The sequence below is a fragment of the Patella vulgata genome, chromosome 4 (genome assembly GCF_932274485.2).
Source record: "Patella vulgata chromosome 4, xgPatVulg1.2, whole genome shotgun sequence".
NCBI classification, from domain to species: domain Eukaryota; kingdom Metazoa; phylum Mollusca; class Gastropoda; family Patellidae; genus Patella; species Patella vulgata.
In genome coordinates this window covers 25973864-26000356 of record NC_065882.2, presented here as the reverse complement: position 1 = coordinate 26000356, position 26493 = coordinate 25973864, and the positions used below count along the sequence as shown (strand labels likewise).

Here is a 26493-nt window from a genome sequence, read left to right as displayed (position 1 = left end):
TACGGTAAGCAGCATAGATAATCAATCTGATTGGTTGATGCTGTGGGGCACGATAACTTTGGTTAGGCTATAATTAAGTGAGAGCGATGAAACTCCGGGTACGGTATAGATTTATTATATCATATGTAAATGTTACCTTTTGAGTTGACTAAGAGTAAGTTCAATGATGAGAATTCTATCTGATAGAGATTGATGAAACTTAGTATAGTTGATTTATCAGTTTAATTACTCGATACTTTTGTGAAAAAAAAAAAAAATGTGCGATTAATTAATATACGTGTCATCTATTTATTTTGGCATTTCGGCAGGGGACATCAGCGTCACTGTTGGCTTGTTTCTTTTTGGAAAAGGCTTTTCTTCAACGGGGGGCAGTGACAAGCGGAATCTTGATGGGCGTTCTCGAAAATGTTTGTTTTGGGATAATTTTAATCCTTGAGATGCTTAAAATTGGTCCCAGTCCAACGCACTTACGTTTATGTCACTTAATATATCGAAACCTACCAAATTTAGTAACTGTTAATTGGCACGTCCAAACAAATCATTTACACACCTGATTGCATAATTTAATTCTCCTGCTTCAGCTTGTGAGTTATCAAAAGGTGTGGCTAATACTACAATTAAAAAAAGCCTATATGATTCTCAGGCTAAGAGGATTTCGAAGATTATGCACTGGTCCTATATTGCTTGATGAGGAAATTATAATACATATTGGGAACCAAGACTTTACAAACTGGAAATGCACCAACAGAATTTTTTACCGTTAATATAGGGCGGATAACCTTCAGTTAAATAGCTTTGACGTTCTAGAAAAGCCCGACTGACTATCAGGACCAGGTTACCTGAATTGAAATGAAAGTTTTATTTAAATGTATTACTAGCAATTGGGTGTAACAGTTAAATATCAATCTCAATATCTGACATTTTATTGCTTTTAATCTTCCTAGCGCAAAAACGGACAATTTGACCTTTTGGCCTTCGAGGTCACAAAGAACAAAGATGAATTTAGCAAGTTAACATTTTTATTGAAAGGCTGGTAACTTTCGATCATTTTCAGCATGTTTTCGTGATACAAGAATGGCTGCGCATTCACTTTCAGTGCAAATGATCTCATTTGACCTTCAACCCCGAATATCTCGAAAACGCCCCAACGGCAGACTGATTACCACTAGGCATTGTATTCTATGCAAATATTTACTCTAGAAAAGTTGGGTCTGGTTTTGTGCCCATGTGATGGACACCCCTCTGCACTGAGCCTCCTATATACCATATATTTACATTATTTGCCTACGAGGGGCAGCCATTTTGTCCAGCAGTTTTGGTCTGATTTTCACAAAATTCGAACTCAGCCGTCATTAGGGTGTAACAGTGAAATATTGAAATGTTTTTTTCAATTGGATAAAAATTGTGACCTCTAGTGGGGACCACAAGCTAAAATCGCAATTTTTCGTACAATCAAGGGTTATAATTTAGGAAGTTACAATCTGATATGCGCGAATATCAAAAGGAACCAAGATCTTTGGGTTATAAACACGTATTTCAAGTTTCATCAAAATCGGATCAAAATTGTGGCCTCTAGAGGGTCCACAACCTTGATATACCATATATAGGCGTACACTATTTGTGTACGAGGAGTGGCCATTGAGTAGTGGCCATTTTGTCCGGCAGTTTTGGTCCGATTTTCACCAAATTCGAACACAGTCATCATTAGGGTGTAACGGTGATATATTCAAACGTTTTTTTTTAAATTGGATAAAAATTGTGACCTCTGGAGTGTCTACAAGCTAAAAACGTGATTTTTCGTACAATCAGGGGCCATAAGCCAAGAAGTTATGGTCCGATATATGCCAATATTGAAACGAACCAAGATCTTTGGGAGATAGACCTATATTTTAAGTTTCGTCAAAATCAAATAAAAATTGTGACCTGTAGAGTGTCCACAAACAAATTGTGGATGGACAGGCGCGATGACATGTACTGTGGATGAAATGTAGGGCTTATAAAAAGCTGATATGAAAGAGAGAGATAGAGAGAGAGAGAGAGATATATGGGTTTAACCTCCACTCCACACAAACTAGGTCACTAAGGGACTTACACATGGTTCAATTTTAGCTCAATTCGCTTGCGCACAGGGGTCTTTAGCAGTGGGAGGAAACCAGAGGACCCGGAGAAAACCCACGAGGTTGGACAGGCAACCCCACTCCTTGTCATGTACAACGGGGAATCGAAACCAAGCCAGTTGACTTAATAACAGACCTTATGATACAGCGCGCATGTGCTAACCATTCGGCCATCCAACCCCACAAATGACTTAAAATGACAGCGGTGTTTCTGTCTACTCTTCACCGAATTCCAACTGTCAATAATTCATTATGTGTGCTTTATCATGTGTAAGAAGTAACTTTCTGCCAGTCCAACAACAAACGCTTTATTATAAAACTGAATTTTATTATCAAGTAATTAATTAAATTGTTATAATAGTAGATAATTTGTCTCTAAGTTCTTCTAAAGTTAGAAATTCAGGTTCTTTATCTAAGAATGTATCAATGATTTCAAATATTGCAGGATTCTCTAAGGCCTGAAACAAAAATAAAATGCGAAAATGTTATGAATTCAAAATATTTGTATTATCGTTACAAGAGAACGGTTACATACAATTGGAGAATTGATTATCTGTAACATGGACGGGAAATCTTCCTTTGTTCTTTTCATTGAATAAGCAGATTGTTTTCCCTCTAGTAGATTGGGTGGAGCTTAACCGTGCAATAACTAGACATGTTCAACGTTATTGCACTCTTTTGCTGGTGTACACTAGTTTTAGTAGAAAACATATAGAGAAGTGGGGTGGGTTTTCTGTGCAATAACAACAAGCATGTTGAGCAGGTGTCAATGTTACAAGTCATTTATAGCACGCTTCATTCGTTAACAGGTTTAACATCTCGACCTGCGGTCTCGATGTTTGAACCTGTTAACTCATGAAAGCTGTGCTATAAATATAACTTAGATATTGACATTCTATTGAAAGAAAACAAGGGCTATAAACATTTATTGGTCAAATCTTTATTTATATGTCAATAGCCATGTAAACATGTCCCTTCATGTAAGCAAATAAAAGCATTAAATGATTATGCTTTTAATTAATGCACAACAATAGGTTTTTATGTCTATGAATAGTTGAAGAAGCCAAGTGAGTTTGAAAAAAAGAAATCAAATGTTGTTTACTGACCTTTTCACCAATGATAATAATATGGGGATAGCCTATTCTCTTGGCTTCATATAATCTCTTTCCTATTGTCATGTGTATTCTATCATCTATCACAATTTCTCTATTTAAATAATGCAGTGTATTCAAATCATCACTCATATCTTCTGCTAATTTAAAAAATTCTTCTGATTTAAATCCACTCTGAAATTATAATTATTATTTCTTTTAATTAAAGAATCCTTCTAACCTTAAACAGTTTTATATAATATTCAAAACAACCTAAGATGCACCAGGTTTTGGTGACAGGGCAAAAACTCTGCATAAAATTGATGTAATTTTGACTACATGAATTGATTCTCAAGCAGTTATTCGGACTTCAATGTCAACATGGGGAAAACCTAGATTTGATTAACATTATGCATTAAGTGCACCTCTTCTTGAAATAAATACAATTAATAAAAGATAGGTTGCCAGGCAAGGAAACATATGCTCACAGCAGCTAAATCGTCCGGACAGTCAACAAGAGTTGTTGCATATTTTTACTTTTTTCGGTAATGAAACATTTATAATACACTAAAATCTGATTAAAAGTAACAACTCATTAAGTAATTATCAGAAAATCATTAGAATTTGTTTGGTTTTAAAAAAGTTCTGCCCCATGCTAACGTTTAGTATACAAAACATTTAATATCATGGATTTAGCTGTTCAAGTTATCAAAATTGATTGAAAGTCAATATACTTGTTCGTCTCAAAACCTTAGACTCTATGTATCAATCTGAAGTCAATCGGATGATAACTTTAGCCTCTAGAGTGTCACAAGAATTTTTAAAGTCAACAAGGGCCATAACTTTGGCAGTAATTATCAGATAATCATTGAAAATCAATAGGATTATTCGTATCATGACCTCAAACACTATATATAAATTTAAATTGAATTGGATATTAGCTTTAGCCTCTAGAGCGTCCACAAGATTTTTTGAAGTGATTAAGGGCCATAACTCTGGCAGTAATTATTCTAAATGACTGTAAACACTGTGTATAAATTTAAAGTCAATTGGATATTATCTTTAGCCTCTAGGGCATCCACAAGATATTTTAAAGTGATCAAGGGCCATAACTCTGGCAGTAATTATCGGAAATATCTGAAAATCAATAGGCTTCTTCGTCTCATGACCTGAAACACAGTGTATATATTAAACCTAAATCAGATATTTACTTTGGCCTCTAGAGTGCCCACAAGATTTTTTGAAGTGATCAAGGGCCATAACTCTGGCAGTAATTATCGGAAATTGTTGAAAATCAATAGGCTTCTTCGTCTCATGACCTTAATCACTGTGTATAAATTAAAGTCAATCGGATATTAACTTTAGCCCTAGAGCTTCCATAAGCAATTGTGGACGCCTGACGGACAGACGGACGGGGGCGACGACAATATACAACCACATTTCAATGTGGGTGTATAAAAAGTGAGCTTAATTTAAAAAATTCTGGACAATTGCACAGACAGACAGAGGTAACGTAAATATACTACGACGTACCATATACAATAAGGGCGTATTAAAACATAATATATTTATAACTCTTACCATTTGTGGTATAATACAGATTTGATATGGTGCTATAAGTTGTGGCCATTTAATTTGTTTATCTGTTGATAAAACTTCTATAGAAGCCTGTAATAATCTAGATATACCTATACCATAACATCCCATCTGTGTTAACCTGTTAATATAACTAGTATTTTAATTCACTAACAAGATTCTGGTTTTAACTTTGGATGGTTTTGGCCTCAGCTACTTTTGACAGGTGGCAATGCCATGCATGGGGCAGGGTATGCTTACTCTTTCTGGAACACGAGAGATCACTTGTCAATAGGATTATCGGTGAAATAGATGTCCCGAGGAAGGTTTTTGTTGCTGACAGCTCTGTATTCATTCTTTTTTATGTCATTATGAAGAGCTTTGTTACACACCTTGATAATGTATAATGTTGTGTGTTCCTAGGTAGTTATGCTGCACCGTGTATTAAATTAAGTACGAAGGCAGATGAAGAACCCCAGATACAAATCACAAACACAATGTTATCAGTTGTTTGTGGATTATTTACATGGTTTATCATGTTTTAATTTATGTCTAAAAAGTAACATTAACCATCTTTTATCAATATTTCAAATAACAGTGTAAATTTGAGGAACAAATTTAGTATGTAAAGACACCAGATGTTAAAATAAAGTCGGAATTAAATGGCTAGATGTCTGGGTCAAAAAGTAAAATCTGTGATTTCATTGTATTTTACATGTTGATTTGGTTTGTTTTATGGCATGACAATCTATCTTCTCCAAAAATTTAGATAAGCTAGTTTTCAGATATATCAGATTTTTTGTTCCACTATCAACAGACTAAGCCGCCAGAAATGAAATTAAAATTATTAAACAACCCGACTTTTGCTTAATCTTTTGACACAATGAGTTAATGGTGTGTAAAGCTTGGTACATCATTAATCAAAATAACAATTTTGACAAAACAAATTAAAAAATAAAATAGACACCTTAATATTTCAACAAAATTAACTAAATTATGCCTTATTAAGAATGAGAAATTAACAGTAAAATTGGCACATGTTAAAATTAATTGTTCAATACAATCATGATAATTTGATAAGATTTCCCTGTAGAATGGAATTGAACATCAGTCTTCAGGGTAAAATAAATGAGAATTACCTTGTTTTACCATCTTTATCAAAATAAGTTGAATTAAACACTGATGAATATTTTGTTCCTAATAAAAATGTATGACCAATCTGAAAAAAGCAAAATTTCAATTTTATTTTTGTATAGCTTGGGACAGAGCTAATATAAAGTGGATTTTTTACAACTTGCTCTGTGGGATTTGTTGGCAGCAATTTTATAGAGTTTGTATGACTTTGCTGGTGGGTGGTATATTAGGAGGCCCAACAAGCCCCTATGTAATATAACATACCTCTATACCAGCAGACTCTTTTAACTCACATTCTTTTTCAGATAATGAACAAAAACTACTTCTTTCTTTATCGCCTAAATAATACAAATACAGTTCCTTTAAAAAAGTAAACATTTAATGTAATGGGTGATGAGGCATCTAATGTTCAGGGACGCTTTAATTTAGGACAAAATAAATTGTTGAATTTGGTTAATTTGATGTTTTATTTTGATTTGTAATAAGGCTATTATATTTTTCTCTAATTTTAGTATAATTATGTTTGACATAGAGCTGTAGACACAATAAGTTATATTTGAACATAATGAACAAAATATTTTAAAACAAAGACTAGCTTTCATATGATATACAAATCAAAAACAAATATTCCAGCAAATCAATAATTTTTATTTTATTATAAAATGTGGGCATGCAGAAATAATGTAACAACAAAATTTACCTACAAGTTCTTTATTAGATTTAAATGAACACCTGAAAAAAAAATAGAAATGATAATTTAGTATTTATTCCTTGGTATATACATGTACATAGGCAAATGACACTAATTGTTCTCATTGAAATAGGTTATACACTTGACCTATCATACAAAACAGAAACAGGCCAACATTCTGTCTAGTTTTCTGGTCTTAGAAGAAGACACAGCTTTTAGAATAATTCTTAATGCCCCTGTTTAAGCACTATCCTTAACGAAAAGTTGTGTTTGTGACCTTGCAATAAATATGGTGTCGACCTTGCAATAAATATGGTGTCTCCAAGATAAAAATATAAATGTTATTTATAAATTGGTAAAATTTGTTTATGTCAAGATTCAAAATTAACTATCTGTCGTGTTTTTACCCAAGCCAATTGACAACTGCCAGTTCTGGTTCCACCAGTTATGTCATCAACACAATCTTTTATTAAGTGTAGCATTTAAACTGAGCATCTAGCAAGTTATAAAAGCTGATTCTTGTATTGGTGTATCCAGTGTTAGAAATTAGAATACAGAAATGGGTGGACACATTTAAGATTATAAATTATACCTACTTATTGCATGTAAGTAACGTATCTTCACCAACTGTAGATTGAAAATGATATTCATGAGATAACTGACCACCTATATTTCCTGTATCACCTTCAACTGAAAGATAAAACATTTTATAATACCATGTCCATTTCATGAATGCTGGAGTGAATTTCCTTAAGACAAGCCATATATCCCACAAAATTTAATGTCATTTTTTTCCTTCACAGAAATGTTATCTATACTAATATTTGTGACTGTTGTTTGTCTGTTTGTTTGTTTGTCTGTCTGTCTGTCTGTTCGAGGTTGGCGGCTACACTAGGTCTGCCCCGAGTCTGAAATTTGGGGTATAGGGGTAGCTCGGACCGGGGAGTAACATAGGCCAGGTGGCGTTAGTCTACCACTTCCGGTTTCGGAGTTATGACCCCCGAGCGAAGCCGGGCATTCTTCTAGTCATAATATAAAAAATACTGTTGATTTACCTTTTATATATGGTAGATTTAATCTATTAAATATTTGACTATATGCATGACAAACAGTATGATAGGTTTCTGTAGCAGAATTCTCATCTATATCAAATGTATACATATCTACAAAAGAAAAACACAAAGATTAGACATATAACAATTAACATATGGATAAAAAATTTAATGATAGAATATAACCATTATTAAAGGCAATACGACTGTGTACGAATCCTCTCCTTTATCATGTAGTTTTGAGTGTCTTACTTCCAAGAATTACTGTGTTGGTCGAGATAGTATTCAGACATGGTTTCCCCTTGTCAATTATTTGCAGGACGGAACTGCATTTATTCCCTCAGATGGGACGAAAATCTGAGGTCCTGTGTGCACGTAAAGTAACCCTTGACAGTTGGAATTTGAAATAAGAGTAGGCAATCCAGGCAAAATTCTCCTCATAACACACTAGATGGCGTATTCCCATCTTCAATAGCCCAGTTGGATCAGAAAAGTGGTACATTAATTTCTGCCTTTGAGGTACCAAGATGTTCTGTCATGTTATGTCACATCATCTTTTCCTAAAATAGCTATTCTGATATAATCAAGTTTTCCCCTAAAAAGATTCACTGAATCTATAGGAATGAAAGTTAAAATTTAGATAGGATAAAAAAAATACTGAATCACATATTTTCACACAAAACATATCTTTTTATATATGAATAGAAAAGAATTGGTAATGAAATAGATACTGACATTTTGACATGTGTTATGTTTATTCATACCTTTCATTTCAAATTCTCTTCCTCTTAATAGGGCATTTTTTGGTTTTATTTCATCTCTAAATTTTCTTGAAATCTTAAATTTAATAAGTTCATGACAATGATTTATTGACATAGTGAGGTAAATGGATATTTATATATAATTAATTCTAAAATGGTTTTATTAGAACAGTCATCAATATATAAAGTACACAAGGAGGGCTCAGTGATCAAGTAGTGAAAACACTGAAAAATAATATGCAGATATTTGATTTAACTGAAATGATCAATTTTTGGTGCATGTTTCTGACATCAAGAAACTATAAATCTTTTGGATCAATATATTTTCCTTTATTTGTTTATTTATTATTAAATTTCAAATGATTTCATTGAATTTATATTAATAAATATCTTGCTCCAACAAGCTTGGAAAAACTCTGAACTATAACCAGGCATAAGCTACATGTATATGTTCTATCTTTTAATTTACTTAAATTCATCTGAACTTAATAAAATTAATGTACTGACCTGATAAACACGAATAGGTAGTCTCTTATATGACAGTGATAAAGATGCCAAAAACTTGGTGACTGATTCTTCATGTGTCTGTAAAAAAAATAACCGATCTGGTTTACTATGCTTTACTTTATGGTAAAACACTAACAAAGGTCAAAAATGTATGTGACCAAGCCACTGCTCAATAACATGAACACAGAGCTTCAGGTCCAGGTAGGTGACTGATAATTGGAATTTGTGAGTCGTCAAACAATTATAAACTATATATTACAATTTACTGACTATTAATCGGTGCTGAGAAGTGGCTTTAATCTCAGATTACAATAAACGAAAATGCTGCAGATAAATGCAGCAACATGCAGGATGGAAGCAGCATATACTATAATAGTAAATTATCCCTTACATACATAAGAGAAGTAAACATATTTGTCAGCAGTTCCTCAGTTAAAGTTGTTAATAATGTCTGGCAATGTACTGGTAAAGCTCTATTAAAATCGATAAATAAAGGCATTTTTGAGAAAAACATTAACCTTATAATACATGTAGCACTAATTAAATAGAAGAATAAAGACATATTCTTACTGGTCCTAAGCAGTACATTTGACCATGTCGATCTTCAAGTTTAAATAATTCAGGTCCAGTTGATTGCCAGCGACCTATTACAATAAGAAATAGATATATTTTGCCAAAGGTTGTAAAATGAATACGATGAATTTCAACACTGTCCTAGTATCTAACTAAATATATACATGAACACCAGCAGCACGGTCGCCACAATTTAAAAGTCAATGAAAAGATAACTTTGCAATATACATTTGAAATTTATAATCTAAAATTTTGAATTTTATACGGTTCTTTCTTAAGACTTAAATATTAAGTCAAAATATGACTGGAAATTGGCAAAACACATTTGAAATTGATAATCTTAAAATTTTGAACTGTGATAGAGTTCTTCTTTATATCCTAATGAATTCCAACTTCCCAATGGAGTATAAAATATTCCATCAAGAACTAATGTCCTGTATCAAGTATCGTGGAGAAAAAGTATGACAAGAACTGTATTCATAAGAAAAGTTGAACACATCAACTGCCAAACACAAATTACAAAAATATACTAAGGAGTGTCAAAAGTAAATGAAAACTAGCATTACCGGATTTCTTCCACAACTCGCATGGCGATAGAGTGGGTACTGCTATTTTTTCTCCACCTATCATCTGCATTTCTTCATCAATTATTTTTGTTAACTTTTCTAAAGCACGTAACCCAAGAGGCAACACAAAATAACACCCCGAATGAGAATGTTCCACAATTTCATTGTATAGCATCAACTGTAAAATAAAACAAACAAAAACAGTTACAGATACATTTCCACAATACTATTTATCAGGTTCCATAGTTATTTCCAATAGAAGTGTGGCAATTTTGGTATACATGTATATATGGAAAGTAGAGACACCCAATCTTATTAGAGAAATACTGGATGCCCTGAAAATCAAGACAAAAATGTGACGTAAGGATGAACCTCTTCATCTAATGGTTGTGAGTACTTGTGAGAACATTGAGAGAATTAAACATCCAGTAGACTCTGTAATTTAAGCAGCGGAGACAAAAGTTGGCAGAGGATTATCCAGGAATTTACTTAGGCTTCAATATTTATGGTAAATGGACAGCGACTACGCTGAAAAATCCAGAGGTACAATGTAGGCCTACTTTCTCTGCATCGAACCCAGAACCTCCTGGTTATTTAAACAGTACCTTACTCACTACAAGAGCCAATGTACCTCCCATGATTTAATCTACCTCTACATTGTATTTAAAAATAAATCATTGATTTAATATGCTCCACAGATAGGGCTGGCAGAAAATATTGTTATTGCCGATAATCGTCGGTAAAACATTTTTTTGAAGATCAATAATCAATTCACATCTAAAATATTGATAATCGTGCAATTACATGCATAGGTAGCCACTTGTAAGAAGAAATCAATGAAAGATAAATCTGTATCACAGCTCGGTAACTGTAATTAAACAGAAAGTCATCAAACACACACGTTTTGTTTTTCACATGAGACGCCATCACTAAAAACTGTCGGATGCTTATGATGAGAGCAAATAGTTTCACATAACATTCATGTGCCCCTTCTTTTACTCTTATTTCTCTCGTCTGCTCTGTTTCTAAATCTCAATTATATACATCTCATAGTGACCAAGAATCAAAAATATGAATTAAGCCACTATACAAGGTGTTTTGTGCGCATGAGAAATCAGAATAACTACGAGAAATAAACTGTTACTGTTATTATTTTTAAGGTCATAAGCGACATTGACAGATATTCGAGCGTGACAGTTCTGTCTTCCGAATGAAGTTGATTAGTTTCAACACCTTGGGTTTGGTATGGAATACTAATATTTTATTGTCAAATCAATGGAACAAATTTTACATGTTATATAATGATATTACAGCATAAACTCACATATAATTCGTATTTCATATATATACAAATTATGAATGTTTTCAAAATAATTGTAAGTAAAAATAGTTTGCCGATATCATCGATTATTGATCGGTGGATGGTCGACGATTATCGATACTTGAAACGAGTATCGATTGCCAGTCCTATGACCACAGAATGATGCATACTTCCATGAGGAATTCTTCCTGGCAAAATGCCTACATGTAAATGGATTCTCAGTAGGCCTATATCCCACGGATTCATTTTTTTAAATGTTTTTCGGAAATTATAATATATAGTTTACTGAACCTTTTGACTTTTATTAATACTGGATTCTTTAGGCTGTGGTTTTCCAAGGTTCTGTAAAAGTTTAGTGACATATCGTCTTTTCGCAGGATACCGGTAACCGTCTGCATGTTTTGAGCGGCGTGGTAAGAAATAGTTGTCTGTAGCTTCTTGCATCCGACTTGTCATGGCACATTTCGCTTCTAATACGTTTCTAGAAGTATTCACTCTGTATAAAAATATTTTGGCCATTCTTAAACGAGTTATTTTGTTGATAATTGTGGATATTTCCAAACCCGGAAATGAGGTGAAATCTGTTTTTTCTGATCAAAAGAGTTCCAATATTGAGCCAAGGGAGATAAATCCGAAACACTAAGGCTTCTGCCAACAGTACAATATAACAATGATATAACCTACACGTACAGTTCCAAAGTAAGCATCCAGTTCGTTCGTTTGTTCGTTCTTTGAGTTTTACGCCCACTTTCACCGTGGGTGATATCGTAGACAGGAGCATCCAGAATAAAGGTCAACAGTTAAACTGCAAGATTTCATAATTTGTATAGCGAAGTTCATACTACAGGCCTACTTTAACTCAATATCATCCAAAGTCTTCGACATTGAAAACACGAAATATTTGTCAATTTAAATCAACATTGATGTTGTGATCTTACCAGGAAAAGATCCATTATTTGATTCAAAATAAACATTTTAACATTAGTACACGAATCGTGTACCATGATGCGTTTCAGCTCCGCTTGTAACAAGGGACTCGATGAACGATGCTAGACATATTCCACAAGTCATGTCAAATGATGATGCCATATTCTTATCTGGAGAGCATGCGCAATAATTACTATCGGTGTCAACTGGAATAACCAGACGCTAGAGATTGCCATTCGATTCAGACTTCTTGTGTATTTCGCCGAACAGAACTGATTTGAAATTTGAGTAAAAACGGAAACGATTGAATGTAAATCAGTTTAATTGTTTGATAGTCCTAAATCCTCAAAACATTAAAAACGACCTAATGTTATTGTTAAGATATTCTGTAGGGCCCTGTTGTCATTGATGCAGATATAGACCTTTGTCGGCCTGTATGCTTTAATAATAATAGACCCTTCTCTAAAAGACAGAGTTATTTTTATAAAATTAATTATTAACCTTCTCTAGTCATATAGTAGGCGTAATAAATGACATTTACAAATTTTAATTGACTAAATATGGTAACTTACTGTGACCTGGCTGTCAGGGCTAGGGTAATGGTTCGTGCAAATACCAGTTCGTGAAAATGGCTCTTTCTTCAGTATAGGGTGTTTGAATTGACAAAAATATAAATAAGATAATATATTGATCTTATGGTTTTTCTGAATCTCTAACAGTCTAATTATCAGAAAATAATACTTAGAAGATAACTTATAATCACTACAAAGCAATATATTAAAATATGTGAAAGTGGTCAGGGTGGTAATGTAACTTGGACGGAATTTCAGCGGGGCTAGTTATTTCAAGGTTACATAAGAATATCGAGTAAATTGATGATTCTACCCATTCTTCTCAATGAATTCCTCAAGGAAATAACAGAAACAACTGACTGGAAAGATAAGGTTTAGCACAAGGATTGGTCGAAAGTTCATTTTTCTTTTAAGCAAGCTACTGAATGAGTAAGACGAAATTACAGTTGCCATTTCACAGTCGATATTCAATATAATTTATTCAATTTTCTTCTAAATTAATGGTATAAGTTTAATTATAATAATAACTAACTCCAATATCCAAAATCCAATCATGTATTTCTCTAAAATTCAATCTCGTCCAAGAGGCTAGCACACATTAGTAATGTAACTGGATGGAAAAAAAATCAATAATCATAACTAAATAAGATACAATTTTAAAATCCAATTTATTTTTTAATATGTAACATAGTAATAACTTCTTTTATAATAAATAACATAAAAATAACATAACAATAAGTGTAACATGTATGTATCAGCATCAAGAGATGGTATTAATTATTACATCTGAAGTGAAAAGATAACAACAAAATTTAACCAGACCTTTTGAGTATGTAGACAAAACAAGTTGATAATCAAACATATTCATGCCTTACTATCCTATAAAAGTAGCTTGGTTTATAATAAACTTTGGTTTCTTACTTTGCGAGAGTTGAGTAACTTGTTAGGATATTATTTTGTTTATTCTTGTTACAATACAACATTTATTTTGCCAAAAAATTAGAAAACCTTGTTAGTACTGTCAATCATAATACTGAGGCACAAGCTAGGTCAAAACAATTATGTGTTTGTTTTGTTTTTTTAACCCTGAGCCAATTAAAAGATTAGCTACCCTACCCCTAAGCTCATTAAATCAGCAGAGCCCATCTCCCTAAGCCAATTAGTGGATTATTGTTAATCCTGATACCCTCTTTACAAAATTGAAAATAACTAAAAAATATTTTCTATACATAGATATACTCTGTTACAAAAATGTACAGATTGTCGTGTTCTTTCTAATGATATAAAATTCAATTGTACAAAGTAGCAATTAAATTTATATTACATTGAAAAGTCATTCCACTAAAATTATGACTTTTTTCTGTCATAATGGTAAAATAACGTGAACAAGTATGCCCAAAGATTTTTTTTTAAAAATAGAAAAATGTTGTGGCTCAGGTTGGCAGCAGTGGTCAAAGTAAATATAAATATAACTTTTAAAAAGAAATATCACCCCAAATGACGGTCACTTCATCGCTTTCGGCAATTAAACATTTCTGCCTTTCTTTGGATATATTGCAAGAATGGTCATCTTCTTTGCTTCATTGCGTCGAAAATAAAAATAGATAGTTGAAATCTTCGACAATGTAATATTCCTCTATGTAGCTTGTATTAAATCCTAAAAGTTTTGATTCAATTTAGCTTTCCAAAGTCTAGCATTATTAGCCGTAAGTTTTGTGTTATCGTTAGTTTGAAAGCGTATCCAAGCTGGCGGCGACACGCTTGATCTCGGCTCGAGTATACGCGTTCTTCGCATCATAACGCCCAATAAAATAATAAATAGTCGATTTCTTAGACATTATCATATTCCACGATATGCCTGGCAGTAAATATTAAAAAATCTGATTCCATTTCACACTCCACATCACAAAATTATTAGCCGTAAGTGACAACATGAAAATATTGGAATATAATGCCAGAGTCATTGACACGGTGTGACAGGTATGATGGGGCCGCGATGGGTGCGAACTAATTTGCTATCGTCAAAAATGGGTTAAATAAAACTATTTAATTTTGCTTTAGTTATCCATGTCAAAATCATCGATGGAAAATGGGACTTAAAAAAGAAAAGAAAAAAACCCAAAACACTCAAGATTGAATTCTTCGGAGCACCAAAGCAAAAAACATCGAAGTACTGGAAGACCGCGACTACTGACAAGTACCTGTACCGACAAACTGCATATCGTGATAGGTCTTGTTTTAAGATGTATCTGCTCCTTCACCAACCCTCCCAGTTTGGGTACAGTGGCATTCTGTCTTTGTTACGATATAATTCCGTCTTGTTACGATACGATCATTCCAACTTTCTGTCTACTTGCGAAAAATGCTCCCCACCTCTCGCGACTTACATAAAGCTAAAAAAAATGGCCTTTACGGTAACCGCACATTGATAAATTTCTTATCTTATTAATTTCATTACAAAGTCTATACTCAGGATTTTTTTATCCATAAAATTATTAAAGTTAACGTAACTTAACTCTAACGTAACATTTTGGACAGAACATGCGCATTTACTTATCAGATGAGAACTGCATAAAAATACCGGAGATTGGCGGATGAAAAATGACAAGCTGTTGACTGCGCAACTATCGATGCTGAATATGGTAGTGGGAGTGTCCCGTTATCTATTTTCGATTGACTGACATTACATAACATAACGGAACTGAACTTGGACAGAAAATAACTCTAGCTTTTAAAATCGACCGTATGCGAAAATTAAGGATATTCTACCGACATAAATGTAATTGTTATGGACATGTGGATACTATACACCTAACAGGGGCATAAAAAACAATATTATTATAAAGGTTCTTTATTTCATAAACAAAAATAAAAGTAAAATAAATGGACAGAACGTTACGTTATTAATGGGCCAGTTTCTGGGCCAAAAAGGATGACAATAACAAAATAAAGTTATCCCTCTAACTCACTTTTCTCATAGAGCATTAAATGAAGGCATGTAAAAACCCAGGTTTTGCAGAATTGGGTGTAAATTAATGTCCAGGAATGCAGCGATTCTGAGAATATGCAGTACTTTATTTAATTTCAGTTGAATTTTTAGGGAATTTTCGATTGTTTTGCGACAGGTAATGACAAATTTCACACACAAGTCCTTCAAATTGTCTCAACTATCTCAAAGAAACATCCTCTCTATGATGAAATCAACTGATAGAAATTTCCCCACAGTGTGAAAGACTGCAGCTATGTTTTTACAAGGCTATTGGCAGGGTTCCTATACTGAAGAAATAGCCATATACCCATTTCATATACTAGCTGTAAATTGGCCATTTGTTTATGGAGCGGAATTTCCCCCATAATTCTAACTCCTAACCTAGTAATGCGTATGCTAATATGTTTACTTCTATACATGTAAGTTCTTACTAACACATGTTAAATTGGCTATTTACACATGTAAAAATGCTAATTTATATAACTTATTTTTTATACGCCCACATTTTCATGTGGATGTATATTGTCGTCGCACCTGTCCGTCCGGACGTCCGTCCACAATTGTTTGTGAACAGTCTACAGGTCACAATTTTTATCCTATTTCAATGAAACTTGAAATATAGGTTTATCACCCTAAGATCTCGGTTCCTTTCGATATTGGCATGTATCGGACTGTAACTTCATGGATTATGGCCTCTGATTGTACGAAAAATCAAGCTTTTAGCTTGTGAACACTGTAGAGGTCACAATTTTTATCCGATTTGGTTTAAACTTGAAATGTATGCTTATAACCCAAAGATCTCAGCTCCTTTCGATATTCGTGCATATTGGAACATAACTTCCTGAATTATGGCCCCTGATTGTACGAAAAATCACCGTAACACCCTAAGGACGGTTGAGTTCGAATTTCATGAAACTCGGCCCAAAACTGACAGACAAAATGGCTGCCCTTTGTTCTCAAATCTCGTCAAAATATATCAAGGTTGTGGACCCTTTAGAGGTCACAATTTTAATCCTATTTTGATGAAACTTGAAATGTAAGTTTATAACCCAAAGATCTCGGTTTCTTTCGATATTCGCGCATTTCGGAATGTAACTTCCTGAATCAAAATCAAAATCGTCTATTGATATCTTTTCGAATAAATGCATTTTTTCTGAAAATAACCGATAAGTTCATCGTTATCCGTCGGATTTTTCACTTCTAACTTTTGAAGATGAGCCAACACACAAATTTGGGGTCACATAATATTTCAGATATTATACCTAGACTTGAATACGACGCCTCGAAAGAGTTGATTGATGTTTCATAATCCGCGTGCAAATTCATCCCGAAGCATCGCTGTTACACTCGCTCAAGACTTTCTGCCCCTCCGGCCCAACATTACCATCAGCATTCATTAAGTCCTCTAATTTGTCAATATTACTCAAAATCTTGCAGCACTGGTTGTCGTTGAATTCCCCAGAATGCAGTTCCGGTCGTTTCAAGCTCAAATCAACTCTTTCGAGGCGTCGTATTCAAGTCTAGGTATTCCGGTAACATCAAAAGTGCACGCAGTGTTTGATCACATCAGTCAGTTCCTGAATGCACAAGCCGCAACTTCTAATGAACAACAGCATGGGCTGGGCTACTGGAGCGAACAAGCTTCAGAGGCCGTACACGCTGATTTCCAAAAACTCTGGCAGACTGGTGGATACAAGCGTGAATTGAGTCATCCAGAATACGGACAAAAACTCCTTCAGTGTATTGTTGCCTATTGTTCAAGACATATGTGAATGTACTTTCATATACGATGCATATGTCATTCCGAGAAGATCAATGAATCATCTGAAATATTATGTGACCCAAAATTTGTGTGTTGGCTCATCTTCAAAAGTTAGAAGTGAAAAATCCGACGGATAACGATGAACTTATCGGTTATTTTCAGAAAAAATGCATTTATTCGAAAAGATATCAATAGACGATTTTGATTTTGATTTTTCTGTATTCAGTAATGGATCTACTCCACAGAAAATATTACTTTATGCCGTGTACTTTTTTTTGACCCTAGCGACAACTCACCACCTATGTGGGGTGTATTTCTATATTACTTAAATATTATCAGAATAATTTACTTTTGTACGTAATATATTCTGTTTATCTTTTGAGAAACAAATAGCCTATTACTTCTCTCAAAAATATCGAAAACGAATATTGCAAAAAAAACCAACCTAAATCGATAAGGCTGTATTAGGGCAAATGCACGCAAAAGTATCCCATTTATTCATCTGAAAAATGTCTAGAATAATTGCTAAAATATTTTAGTATTTTTGACAGAAAAATGTTGTCATGTCTGACGGGTAATGAAAAGGGCGAGATTTTAAATGCTCCCAATGAGCCACCATATAATAAACAGCGCTATCTGTTAGCATAATGTGCGTTAAAATTATGACTCCCTTTTAACCTGTTATGATAAGTCATAATTCTAACTCTCATTATAGTAACAGGTGGCGCTGTTTATTATATGGAGGTCCATTGAGGAGATGTGAAGTTGTGCCTTTTTATATAACCCCAAAACGTGGCATTTTTGCTTTCAAACATAGGTACAATTGTTTAAAAGAAATTAGGCTATTTTTTTTCTTTAAAAGAAAAAATAAAGTATTTTACGTGCAAAAGTAAATTATTCTAAGTTTTTATTGTGTTTGTTTTGGTTTATAAACAATATTTTATATTTTACAGAAGGTTGAATATTAAAGGGGTTTTCGGCTAAGGGGCCATAACCTAATTTGTTTTAAAAAAAATCTAAAAAAAAATCTGTTAAAAACTATAGCCTGTATTGCGTTCACAATGTTTTCGGAAAAGAATCAAAATTATGATCTCTTCGGGGCTAAAATCCAGGAAATTAGGTCCAATATGTGCCAAAATTGAACCTATTCGAGTTCTTTCGGATATAACATACAATTTTAGTTTTAAAATAAATTGAATAAAAATTGTGACCCACAAGCTATTTGTGCGATTTTTGTATGATCAGGAGCTATAATCCAAAATGTTATCGTGAGATAAGTGCCAAAATCAAACCCATATTTATCATACTACCCTATGGAAACATTAATGGGGGGGTCACGGTGGCTAAGAAGGTATGACGCTGGCTCGCTAGCCTGTAGATCGGGTGTTCGATCCCTACATTGGCCGAGAAAGTTCATCCAGATTTTACAGTGTGGTTCCCCCTTGTCAGTGATGCAGTACCGAGGGCCTGACAAGGACAGCTGTCTAGTCGTTCAGATGGAACAAAAAGCCGAGGTCCCGTGTACACATTGGAGTGCACGTAAAAGATCCCTTGACAGTTGAAATTCGATATAAGAGTAGTCCGTAGTGCCTCTGTTCGAGCAAAATTTCCCTCATAGCACACTGTATGGTGTATGCCCGTCTTCATTAGCCCAGTTCCAAGCAGAACTGTAGGACGTTAAACTCCATTTCATTTCATTTCATTTCATTTGGAAATATTAAAATATAAGAGGGGAGGGGTGGTGACAATTACCCCAAAACCCATCAACGGTAGCATAATATGGGACTTTGATGAGAGAGTGTAAACAATGTAGAACTATACCAACTTTATATTCGTTTAGATATGACCCTATAGAATGGGGTCAATAAGACCAGTGAATCGTTCGCCCAATCCCTAAAAGCCTTCCTACATCCTAACACAAAAGTGGTGATTTGGAAATGAAATAAAGTTTAACATCCTGTTGTTACGCACCGACTGTGCTAATGAAGACGGGCATACGTCATGAAGTGTGCAATTTCTGGGGATTTTGTACAGACAGTGGTGCGATGGCCTACTCTTGGTGCACACCATCGCGTTTTCGTCCCATTAAGACAGTGTTCCTTGTCAGGCACTGACAGGTGGAAAGCACGCCGGAAAACCTGAGGAACTTTCTCTTCCAACTCCGGGAGCGAACCCGGGACCTTCTGGTAACCGAGCCAGTGACTTACTCACCGATACACCGCGGCTCCCGATGATTTGGATGCCTGGCCCGCTATAGATTAATTCAATGATATCATAAATACTTTATTTGTGTACGTAAAATATTTCATAATTTTGAGGGGAAGAGACAAGCTAAACTAAGCATGACCGATTTATATTGATATATTCAATTTCATGCATGGCGTATATATTATTCTTTTAGAAAACAAATAGGCCAAAACAATTGACAGTTAATTGTTTGTGGAAATGCACGATAAAATAGCCTATTTATTTATAGTTTAGAATAGTTTGCTTTTGTACGTAAAATATTTGTATTATTTTTGACAAAAAATGTCGTCATGTCTGTCGGGTCAATTGTTCATGTTCCCAATGAGCCACCATACAATTGTAAACAGCGCCGTCTGTTACCAAAATGAGCTTAGAATTATGGCGCCTTTACCGCGAAACATTTGTAACATGTCAAAATGTTAACGGAGCTAAACTGCCTACAATAAATTAAAAGTAATAATGGAAAAGAACAAAATACAAATTCTAACTGCAATATTTAAAAAAATAAGTCATATAAATTAGCATTTTTACATGTGTAAATAGCCAATTTAACATGTGTTAGTAAGAAGTTACATGCATAGAAGTAAGCATATTAGCATAGGCATAACTAGGTTAGGAGTTAGAATTATGGGGGTAATTCCACTCCATATTTGTTATGATCAATTCACTGTTTTGTAATAATTTTATTGTCGTGAAATTAAAGCCAAAGATATGTACCGGTAATGGAAACTGATGTGATTTATAAACTACCAGAAAAACCAGAGAAACCTGCTGATTCTGATTGCTGTGGTAACGGCTGTGTGCCTTGTGTATTTGACTTGTATGAAAGTGATGTTAAAATATGGGAGAAAGAATGCCTCCGAATTAAACAGGGGAAACAAACAGAAATATTTAATCAGGTACTATATCACAATACTCTTCACATGTGGTCTGCTCACGTATCCCAGCCCCTTTTCAATTGTATCTATTTGTTATGGCTGCATTTGTCGTGCAATTCTCCATCTTTGTCTACACTATATATTTGGCTTACAATTAGGACTAACATACTGTATATTATTTTTACGATAACTTTCTTTTGGGCAGAAATGAAACAGGAGAAAACCTATGGTGGGACGTAATGTGTGATCCACTCGTTGTCCGTGTAACGTACAATTATATATAGGCCTATGAGGTTTAACTCACAACTTTGCCTATATGACAGACCTTGTGATCTACACATGTCACATTTTACACTATATGTATATGACATATGCCCTTCTTCATTGGTGCAGTAAGTGCAGAAAAGTAAAATGTTAAATCCCATTTCAATTCATATATGTAATCATCACAGCTTTTTATATTCAAATAAACTTTTATGTTCTAATTCCAGGGTCCAATATTATGTACAGATGAATATAGACAATTTGAATTAATATCAATAGTAGCTGATGATGTACAGGATGTTTTTATTTATAGATTTCAAATACCAAATTACCAGTGTCTGGGATTAAAGTTAGGACAACATGTTATAATCAGGTGAGTTCATTTATACAAATCATATACCTTATTTAGGGAAGGGGGTGGGGTGGCAGTCCCTCTCAGTGTCACTGGGTAATATTGGGCTGTGTGGAACATGCAAGAGTCAATTTGTAGCATATCTGGCCCACATTATATGTTTGACACTGGTTGAGCTTTATGATTATGATTATAATGTTGAAACCACATTGAAATCGCATGAATTTTTGCCATTTGTGAAGGGGCGCAAAAACCCAAGGGGGCACAAAAACTCTAAACCATGACGTAAAGCTTGTCATTGCGTCCCTCTCACTTAGCCCCTGACCTTATTTACATCTGGCCAATAATTATTTTTTAGAATGATATGGTGTATATTAAAGCCTTCTATTGTTTTAAGTTTCCGGGTTAGGGATGATGTAAATAGTTGTTAGGTTTCTATAAATATCTGTAAGTAAGGGATGCTTTGGAATGTTTATACTCCAAGCAGTGTTTTGTCCAATACATCTGCATTCTGCACTGCTGTGTGAATGAATAAGTTTTCTGTCTAAAGTCTGGTCAATCTAATAGCTTGCTTCATGTGGGGTAGCCTACTCCTAATTTCTTTTTAAATAAATGTGGTGACATAGTCTTGGTTGCACTCATATAAGTTATTTATGGTTCTGGTAAATTTCTGTGTAATTTGTTACCAAGTAATTGATGGCTAGTTTATGCAATTGTTTACGGGTTGTAATTTGACTTAGAAAATGCTTTTCTGAAAGTATTGTATTCCAATCTTAATTGGCAAATTTACATCCTGTAATTAAATGTTTATTTTATTTATTAGGTGTTATGATGGTGTACATCCTGTAATTAGACAGTATTCACCTATATCAGATATTAATCAATCTGGGTTTTTTGATTTACTAATAAAGGTAGGTATTTATCTTTTAGATTTTTCAAGTGCTATTTTACAAACATCTGATCCAGACATGATGAGGAGACCTTCAGCTATCACCTGCATACAATGGTGCACAAACTCTAAAACCTACTAATCAGACAATTATTATTTATCAAATTTTGTTTTTTATACTTTTATATCCAAATACAATCAATATCCAGATAGTTGACAGTTTTAAAAGATACATCCTCCAATGATTTAGACATTTAAATTGTTAAAAGATTTCTTGCCATTCGGTTAGGCAATAAAGACAAATTGGGGATCAGTTTAGGGGGCAATAAACTTCAATTCCAGTAGATTATAAACAGAATCTTAGTCTGAGGTTAAGAAATAATGTTTGTAACCTAGAGTTTGAGTATAATATATTCACTTATTACTCTGTTTCTATTAAACTTTTGTTGGTTGGTGTGATGTAGCTGATGGAATTGAATAATAAGTTCATTTATATCGCGCTCTAATTCCACATAGCGATACAAAAAACACAATCACTCTTGCAAATATTTCTCAAATAAATATGTTTTCAGTCTAGATTTAAAGGAGTCTAATGTTATATTCATGTCTAGATATGTGTCACAAATCACCACTGCCACCTCAATTTTTCAATGTTTTCTCGAAAACAGAATGACAAATGATGGCCAAGGGTTCAGGGATCATCAAGACCAGATGGGTTTATTTGACATTTACATGAACTGATCATGAAATTAATAGGCCTAAGATGTCCAGGGTTCGATGGGTGGATAGCTATGATATACAGAAAAATACAATATAGAGAAACAAGATTAAAAACATCATCTTGACCAAAAAGCCTCAATTGATGATAACATCTATTTTTTATTTCTCTCTGCTTTTCATAGATATATTCAAATGGTCGTCTTTCTCAGCTAATAAAACAATGGAAGATTGGCACAAAAGTGGATGTTAGAGGACCTTTTAATGAATTCCAGTACAAACAAAATTTGGTAATTTAAAATTTATAAATGAGGACAAGCAAGATTAAAGAAGCTAATATTTTGATTTGTAAAATTTTATAAGTATATTTTCTTTTCAAATGCTTAGTAACATCATTGATCAATCAAGAACCAGTCATATCATTAGAATTACTGCTTTTTTACGCATAGTATAGTTTTTTTTCTGGGTTTTTTTTTTCAAATACATAGTTTTCATTTCTGTTATGTTATAGACTTTTCAAACACTTATGGTGTTTTAACCATATCCATTGATACCCTTATTTATGACTTTAGATTTATGCATTACCTTATTTCTACAAATTCAACTCCTTTTTTTGATTTTGATTTCAGACCATAACATTAATTGTAGTGCCCACAATATTTGTTTGCATCCAGAAGTTGTATGTCGAGACAATAACTATTGGTATGACTGGTATCACAGGGAGAATTATGAGAGGAAAACTAAGAAAGCAACATTATGCTGCCCACAATAGGAGCGAATGGTTCTCCACATTTCACATGGTTACTTTCATGGACTCGCCCAGAGGCTTAAATATTAGGAGAAAATGGCATTATGAAACTGTTTGAATATTTTTGGAACCAGATCCATTCACTGGATTTGATATATATGTTTGTTGTTTATTGCATGCGATGTCACCATGAGTTAACAGGTTTATATTTGTTTGTTTGTGATGTCATGTTATGGAATGCATTATTTAGTGATATTCTATTATATATATTTTCAGTATGATCAGTTATATATAGTTTGTATGGGAACTGGTATAGCTCCTATGGTGCCTTTAATTACATCCATATTAGATAATGAAAATGATGAAGTTATTTTAAAACTTATATTTGGATGTTCAAGTTATTCCAACATTCTACTGAAGAAACAACTGAATGAATGGAGCCAATTTTGGAATTTCACTGTTGTGTATTCATTAAGTAATGTAAGTGCGAATTAAAAATATAGTATACAACTTCATCATGGTCCATACATTAGTAAAGTCTGATGGCGAGGTTTTAAATTATACAGGGTGCATTTTATGTGGGTGTATATTGTCATCACCTCTGCCCATCAGTCAGTCAGTCTGTCTGTCTATCTGTAAGAATTCTTCTAGGTGAAAGTTTGTCAGATTTTTATTTAATTTAAACAATATTTATAGGAACAAACACAAGCCCAATATAAGTTCTTACATTATATACATTATAATTTTATTTCAATCTTGTTTTGATTGTTCAACTATATGTAGGTATATCATAATTAAGAGCCACACATTCATTTTATGATGTCTTATTGTCACTGAAACCATTTTAATGCTGTACAATTCAGAGGTTGTGCGAGATATTTTTGAAACTTGAATGGATTGTGGAGCTGGCCCGGAGAAATTCTTTCAAAATTCAGGGTGCAGTTGTTCCAGTGTCAGCAACCTTGAAAACAGAGTTTAAACCCTGCTGAGCTAGTCAAATGGAGGATACCTGATTGAATGATTTTATGTGCAGCTATTTTCCCCGTATAGGATTGTTAGGAAGTATTCAGAAATTCTAATTTAAACTGAGTTACTGCTCCTGTCACCAAAAATGTGTACACATTCCATATCTCTGAAGGTTTTAGATGCTTGGCTATATTTTTGTTGCATTCCAGCACTATACTTCTATCTGTGGTGACTAGAACATTTGCATTACAGGCTCACGCAATGGACTAAAAGCATGGTGTGCAGGGAAATAGCCTGATCATTTTCTAGGCCATTAATTCTGTTTTGTAATGTTTTTAGGAAGATGGAGTTGGATGTCATTATGGAAAGAAGATCTATTTACACAGAATATCACAAGACTTATTACAAACAGAACTAGATTTAAACAAAAAATATAAAATATTAGTGTGTGGTTCAAATAGTTTTACTTCAGACATACTGAACTATTTAAACAAGTTGAAAGTGTCTGATACAAATATACACAAATTCTAGGCCAGGGTGCCTTCTGACTTTTAAATGTTTTTATATAGGTGTTATTAAATTTATAACATATTGTTATATACATTTTATTAAATTTATTACGTAACTGTTATGAAATTTAGTGAATGAGTGTTTTTTTTTATAAATCCACAGAGAAAACCTACAAGGTTAGGCAGGCAACCCTTCTCCTTGTCACATACAAGGATCAAAACCATTTAACTTAACTCAGTAATGATAACCCTATTATCTAAAGGGTGCAACCTATATATTATTCCCTAATCACATCCTACACATTCCCTAATCATTAAATCTCATCCTTCATATTCCCTAATCATAAAATCCCAACCCATATATTCCCTAATCATTAAATCTCATCCTATACATTCCCTAATCATTAAATCTCATCCTACATATTCTCTAATCATTACATCTCAACCTACATATTCCCTAATCATTAAATCTCAACCTCCATATTGCCTTATTATAAAATCCCAACCCATATATTCCCTAAAATCAATAGATCTCAACCTACACACTGTGTTTATAAAATCCCAACCTACATATACACTAATCATTAAATCTCAACCTCCATATTGCCTTATTATAAAATCTCAACCTACATATTCCCTAATTATTAGATCTTAACCTAAATATTGCCTTCTTATAAAATCCCAACCTGTACATTCCTAATCATAAAATTCCAAATGTGCACACATGGTAAACTTCATACATGCTTATTGATCAAGACGTTGCTCAACCCAATGAACATTTGGGGAAATATAGAGCCGGTCATAGAAACAAGAATTAACAGTGGGGGCATCTATGCTGTCCTGGAGCCGTGGGTGTTTCAGGACGGGGAATATGCGTGGAAAAAAAATTAACAAATAAAGCCTTGTCGATCTGACCTTTTTCTGACTGTCCGCCCACGCTTGGAATAGCACAGACCTTATAATACATTGTATACGCCATACATCGGCGCTACGGCCTACTCTTATATCGAATTCCATCTGCCAATGGATCTTTTACGTGCACCCCGATGTGTACCCGTGGCCTAGTTTTTTCGTCCTAGAGAAGAGAAGATGGACAAATCGGATTACCTTATGACTAAATCATCAGTACTGACAATGATATTAGAGAAAAGTTTGCCTATTTTTCTCAATTTCCCATCACGACCGAAAGCCTTTACAAATTTTCCTTATGAGAATTCAACAAAAATAGAGCTGAAAAGTGTTATAATTAGAAGATATAATTTAAATTGACTGAAACAAACAGAAA

At 33.7% G+C, this 26493-nt stretch overlaps 2 protein-coding genes across 10 annotated transcripts; one reads left to right on the top strand and one right to left on the bottom strand.

Annotated features, from left to right (window-relative positions):
- Nucleotides 1-2431: 2431 nt before the first annotated feature.
- On the bottom strand, nucleotides 2432-15489 carry LOC126818129 (probable proline--tRNA ligase, mitochondrial). 5 transcript variants are annotated; one of them, XM_050545343.2, is made up of 13 exons: nucleotides 15441-15489; nucleotides 10068-10245; nucleotides 9499-9572; nucleotides 8929-9006; nucleotides 8425-8497; nucleotides 7664-7771; nucleotides 7205-7298; nucleotides 6618-6649; nucleotides 6182-6255; nucleotides 5923-6002; nucleotides 4790-4925; nucleotides 3224-3403; nucleotides 2432-2575 (listed from the first exon to the last, which is right to left on the bottom strand). In XM_050545343.2, the coding sequence occupies exons 2-13, from the start codon at nucleotides 10240-10242 to the stop codon at nucleotides 2462-2464; spliced, it is 1218 nt and encodes a 405-aa protein (XP_050401300.1). In that variant the 5' UTR covers nucleotides 10243-10245; nucleotides 15441-15489; the 3' UTR covers nucleotides 2432-2461. The 5 variants fall into 5 exon arrangements, with proteins under 5 accessions (XP_050401300.1, XP_050401297.1, XP_050401299.1 ...); XM_050545340.2 differs by lacking the exon at nucleotides 15441-15489 and adding an exon at nucleotides 15089-15412; XM_050545342.2 differs by lacking the exon at nucleotides 15441-15489 and adding an exon at nucleotides 14380-14952.
- Nucleotides 12003-25335, top strand: LOC126818131 (NADH-cytochrome b5 reductase-like). Of its 5 annotated transcripts, none has more exons than XM_050545346.1 (7): nucleotides 12003-12087; nucleotides 20589-20784; nucleotides 21255-21400; nucleotides 22203-22290; nucleotides 23171-23275; nucleotides 24010-24213; nucleotides 25039-25335. In XM_050545346.1, the coding sequence occupies exons 2-7, from the start codon at nucleotides 20608-20610 to the stop codon at nucleotides 25228-25230; spliced, it is 912 nt and encodes a 303-aa protein (XP_050401303.1). In that variant the 5' UTR covers nucleotides 12003-12087; nucleotides 20589-20607; the 3' UTR covers nucleotides 25231-25335. The 5 variants fall into 5 exon arrangements, with proteins under 5 accessions (XP_050401303.1, XP_050401305.1, XP_050401304.1 ...); XM_050545348.1 differs by having other exon boundaries at nucleotides 12068-12180; XM_050545347.1 differs by lacking the exon at nucleotides 12003-12087 and adding an exon at nucleotides 15392-15666.
- Nucleotides 25336-26493: the final 1158 nt, after the last annotated feature.

Coding starts and splice junctions, on each gene's coding strand:
- LOC126818129 (XM_050545339.2), bottom strand. CDS start 11,907: ATGGCCAAAATATTTTTATACAGAGTGAATACTTCTAGAAACGTATTA. Junction 6,650..7,204: donor ACGTTACTTACATGCAATAA/GTAGGTATAATT, acceptor TTTTTTTTTCAG/GTGTTCATTTAAATCTAATA. Junction 4,926..5,922: donor GATAAAGATGGTAAAACAAG/GTAATTCTCATT, acceptor TTATATTAACAG/GTTAACACAGATGGGATGTT.
- LOC126818131 (XM_050545346.1), top strand. CDS start 20,608: ATGGAAACTGATGTGATTTATAAACTACCAGAAAAACCAGAGAAACCT. Junction 22,291..23,170: donor TTTTTGATTTACTAATAAAG/GTAGGTATTTAT, acceptor TGCTTTTCATAG/ATATATTCAAATGGTCGTCT. Junction 24,214..25,038: donor TTGTGTATTCATTAAGTAAT/GTAAGTGCGAAT, acceptor TAATGTTTTTAG/GAAGATGGAGTTGGATGTCA.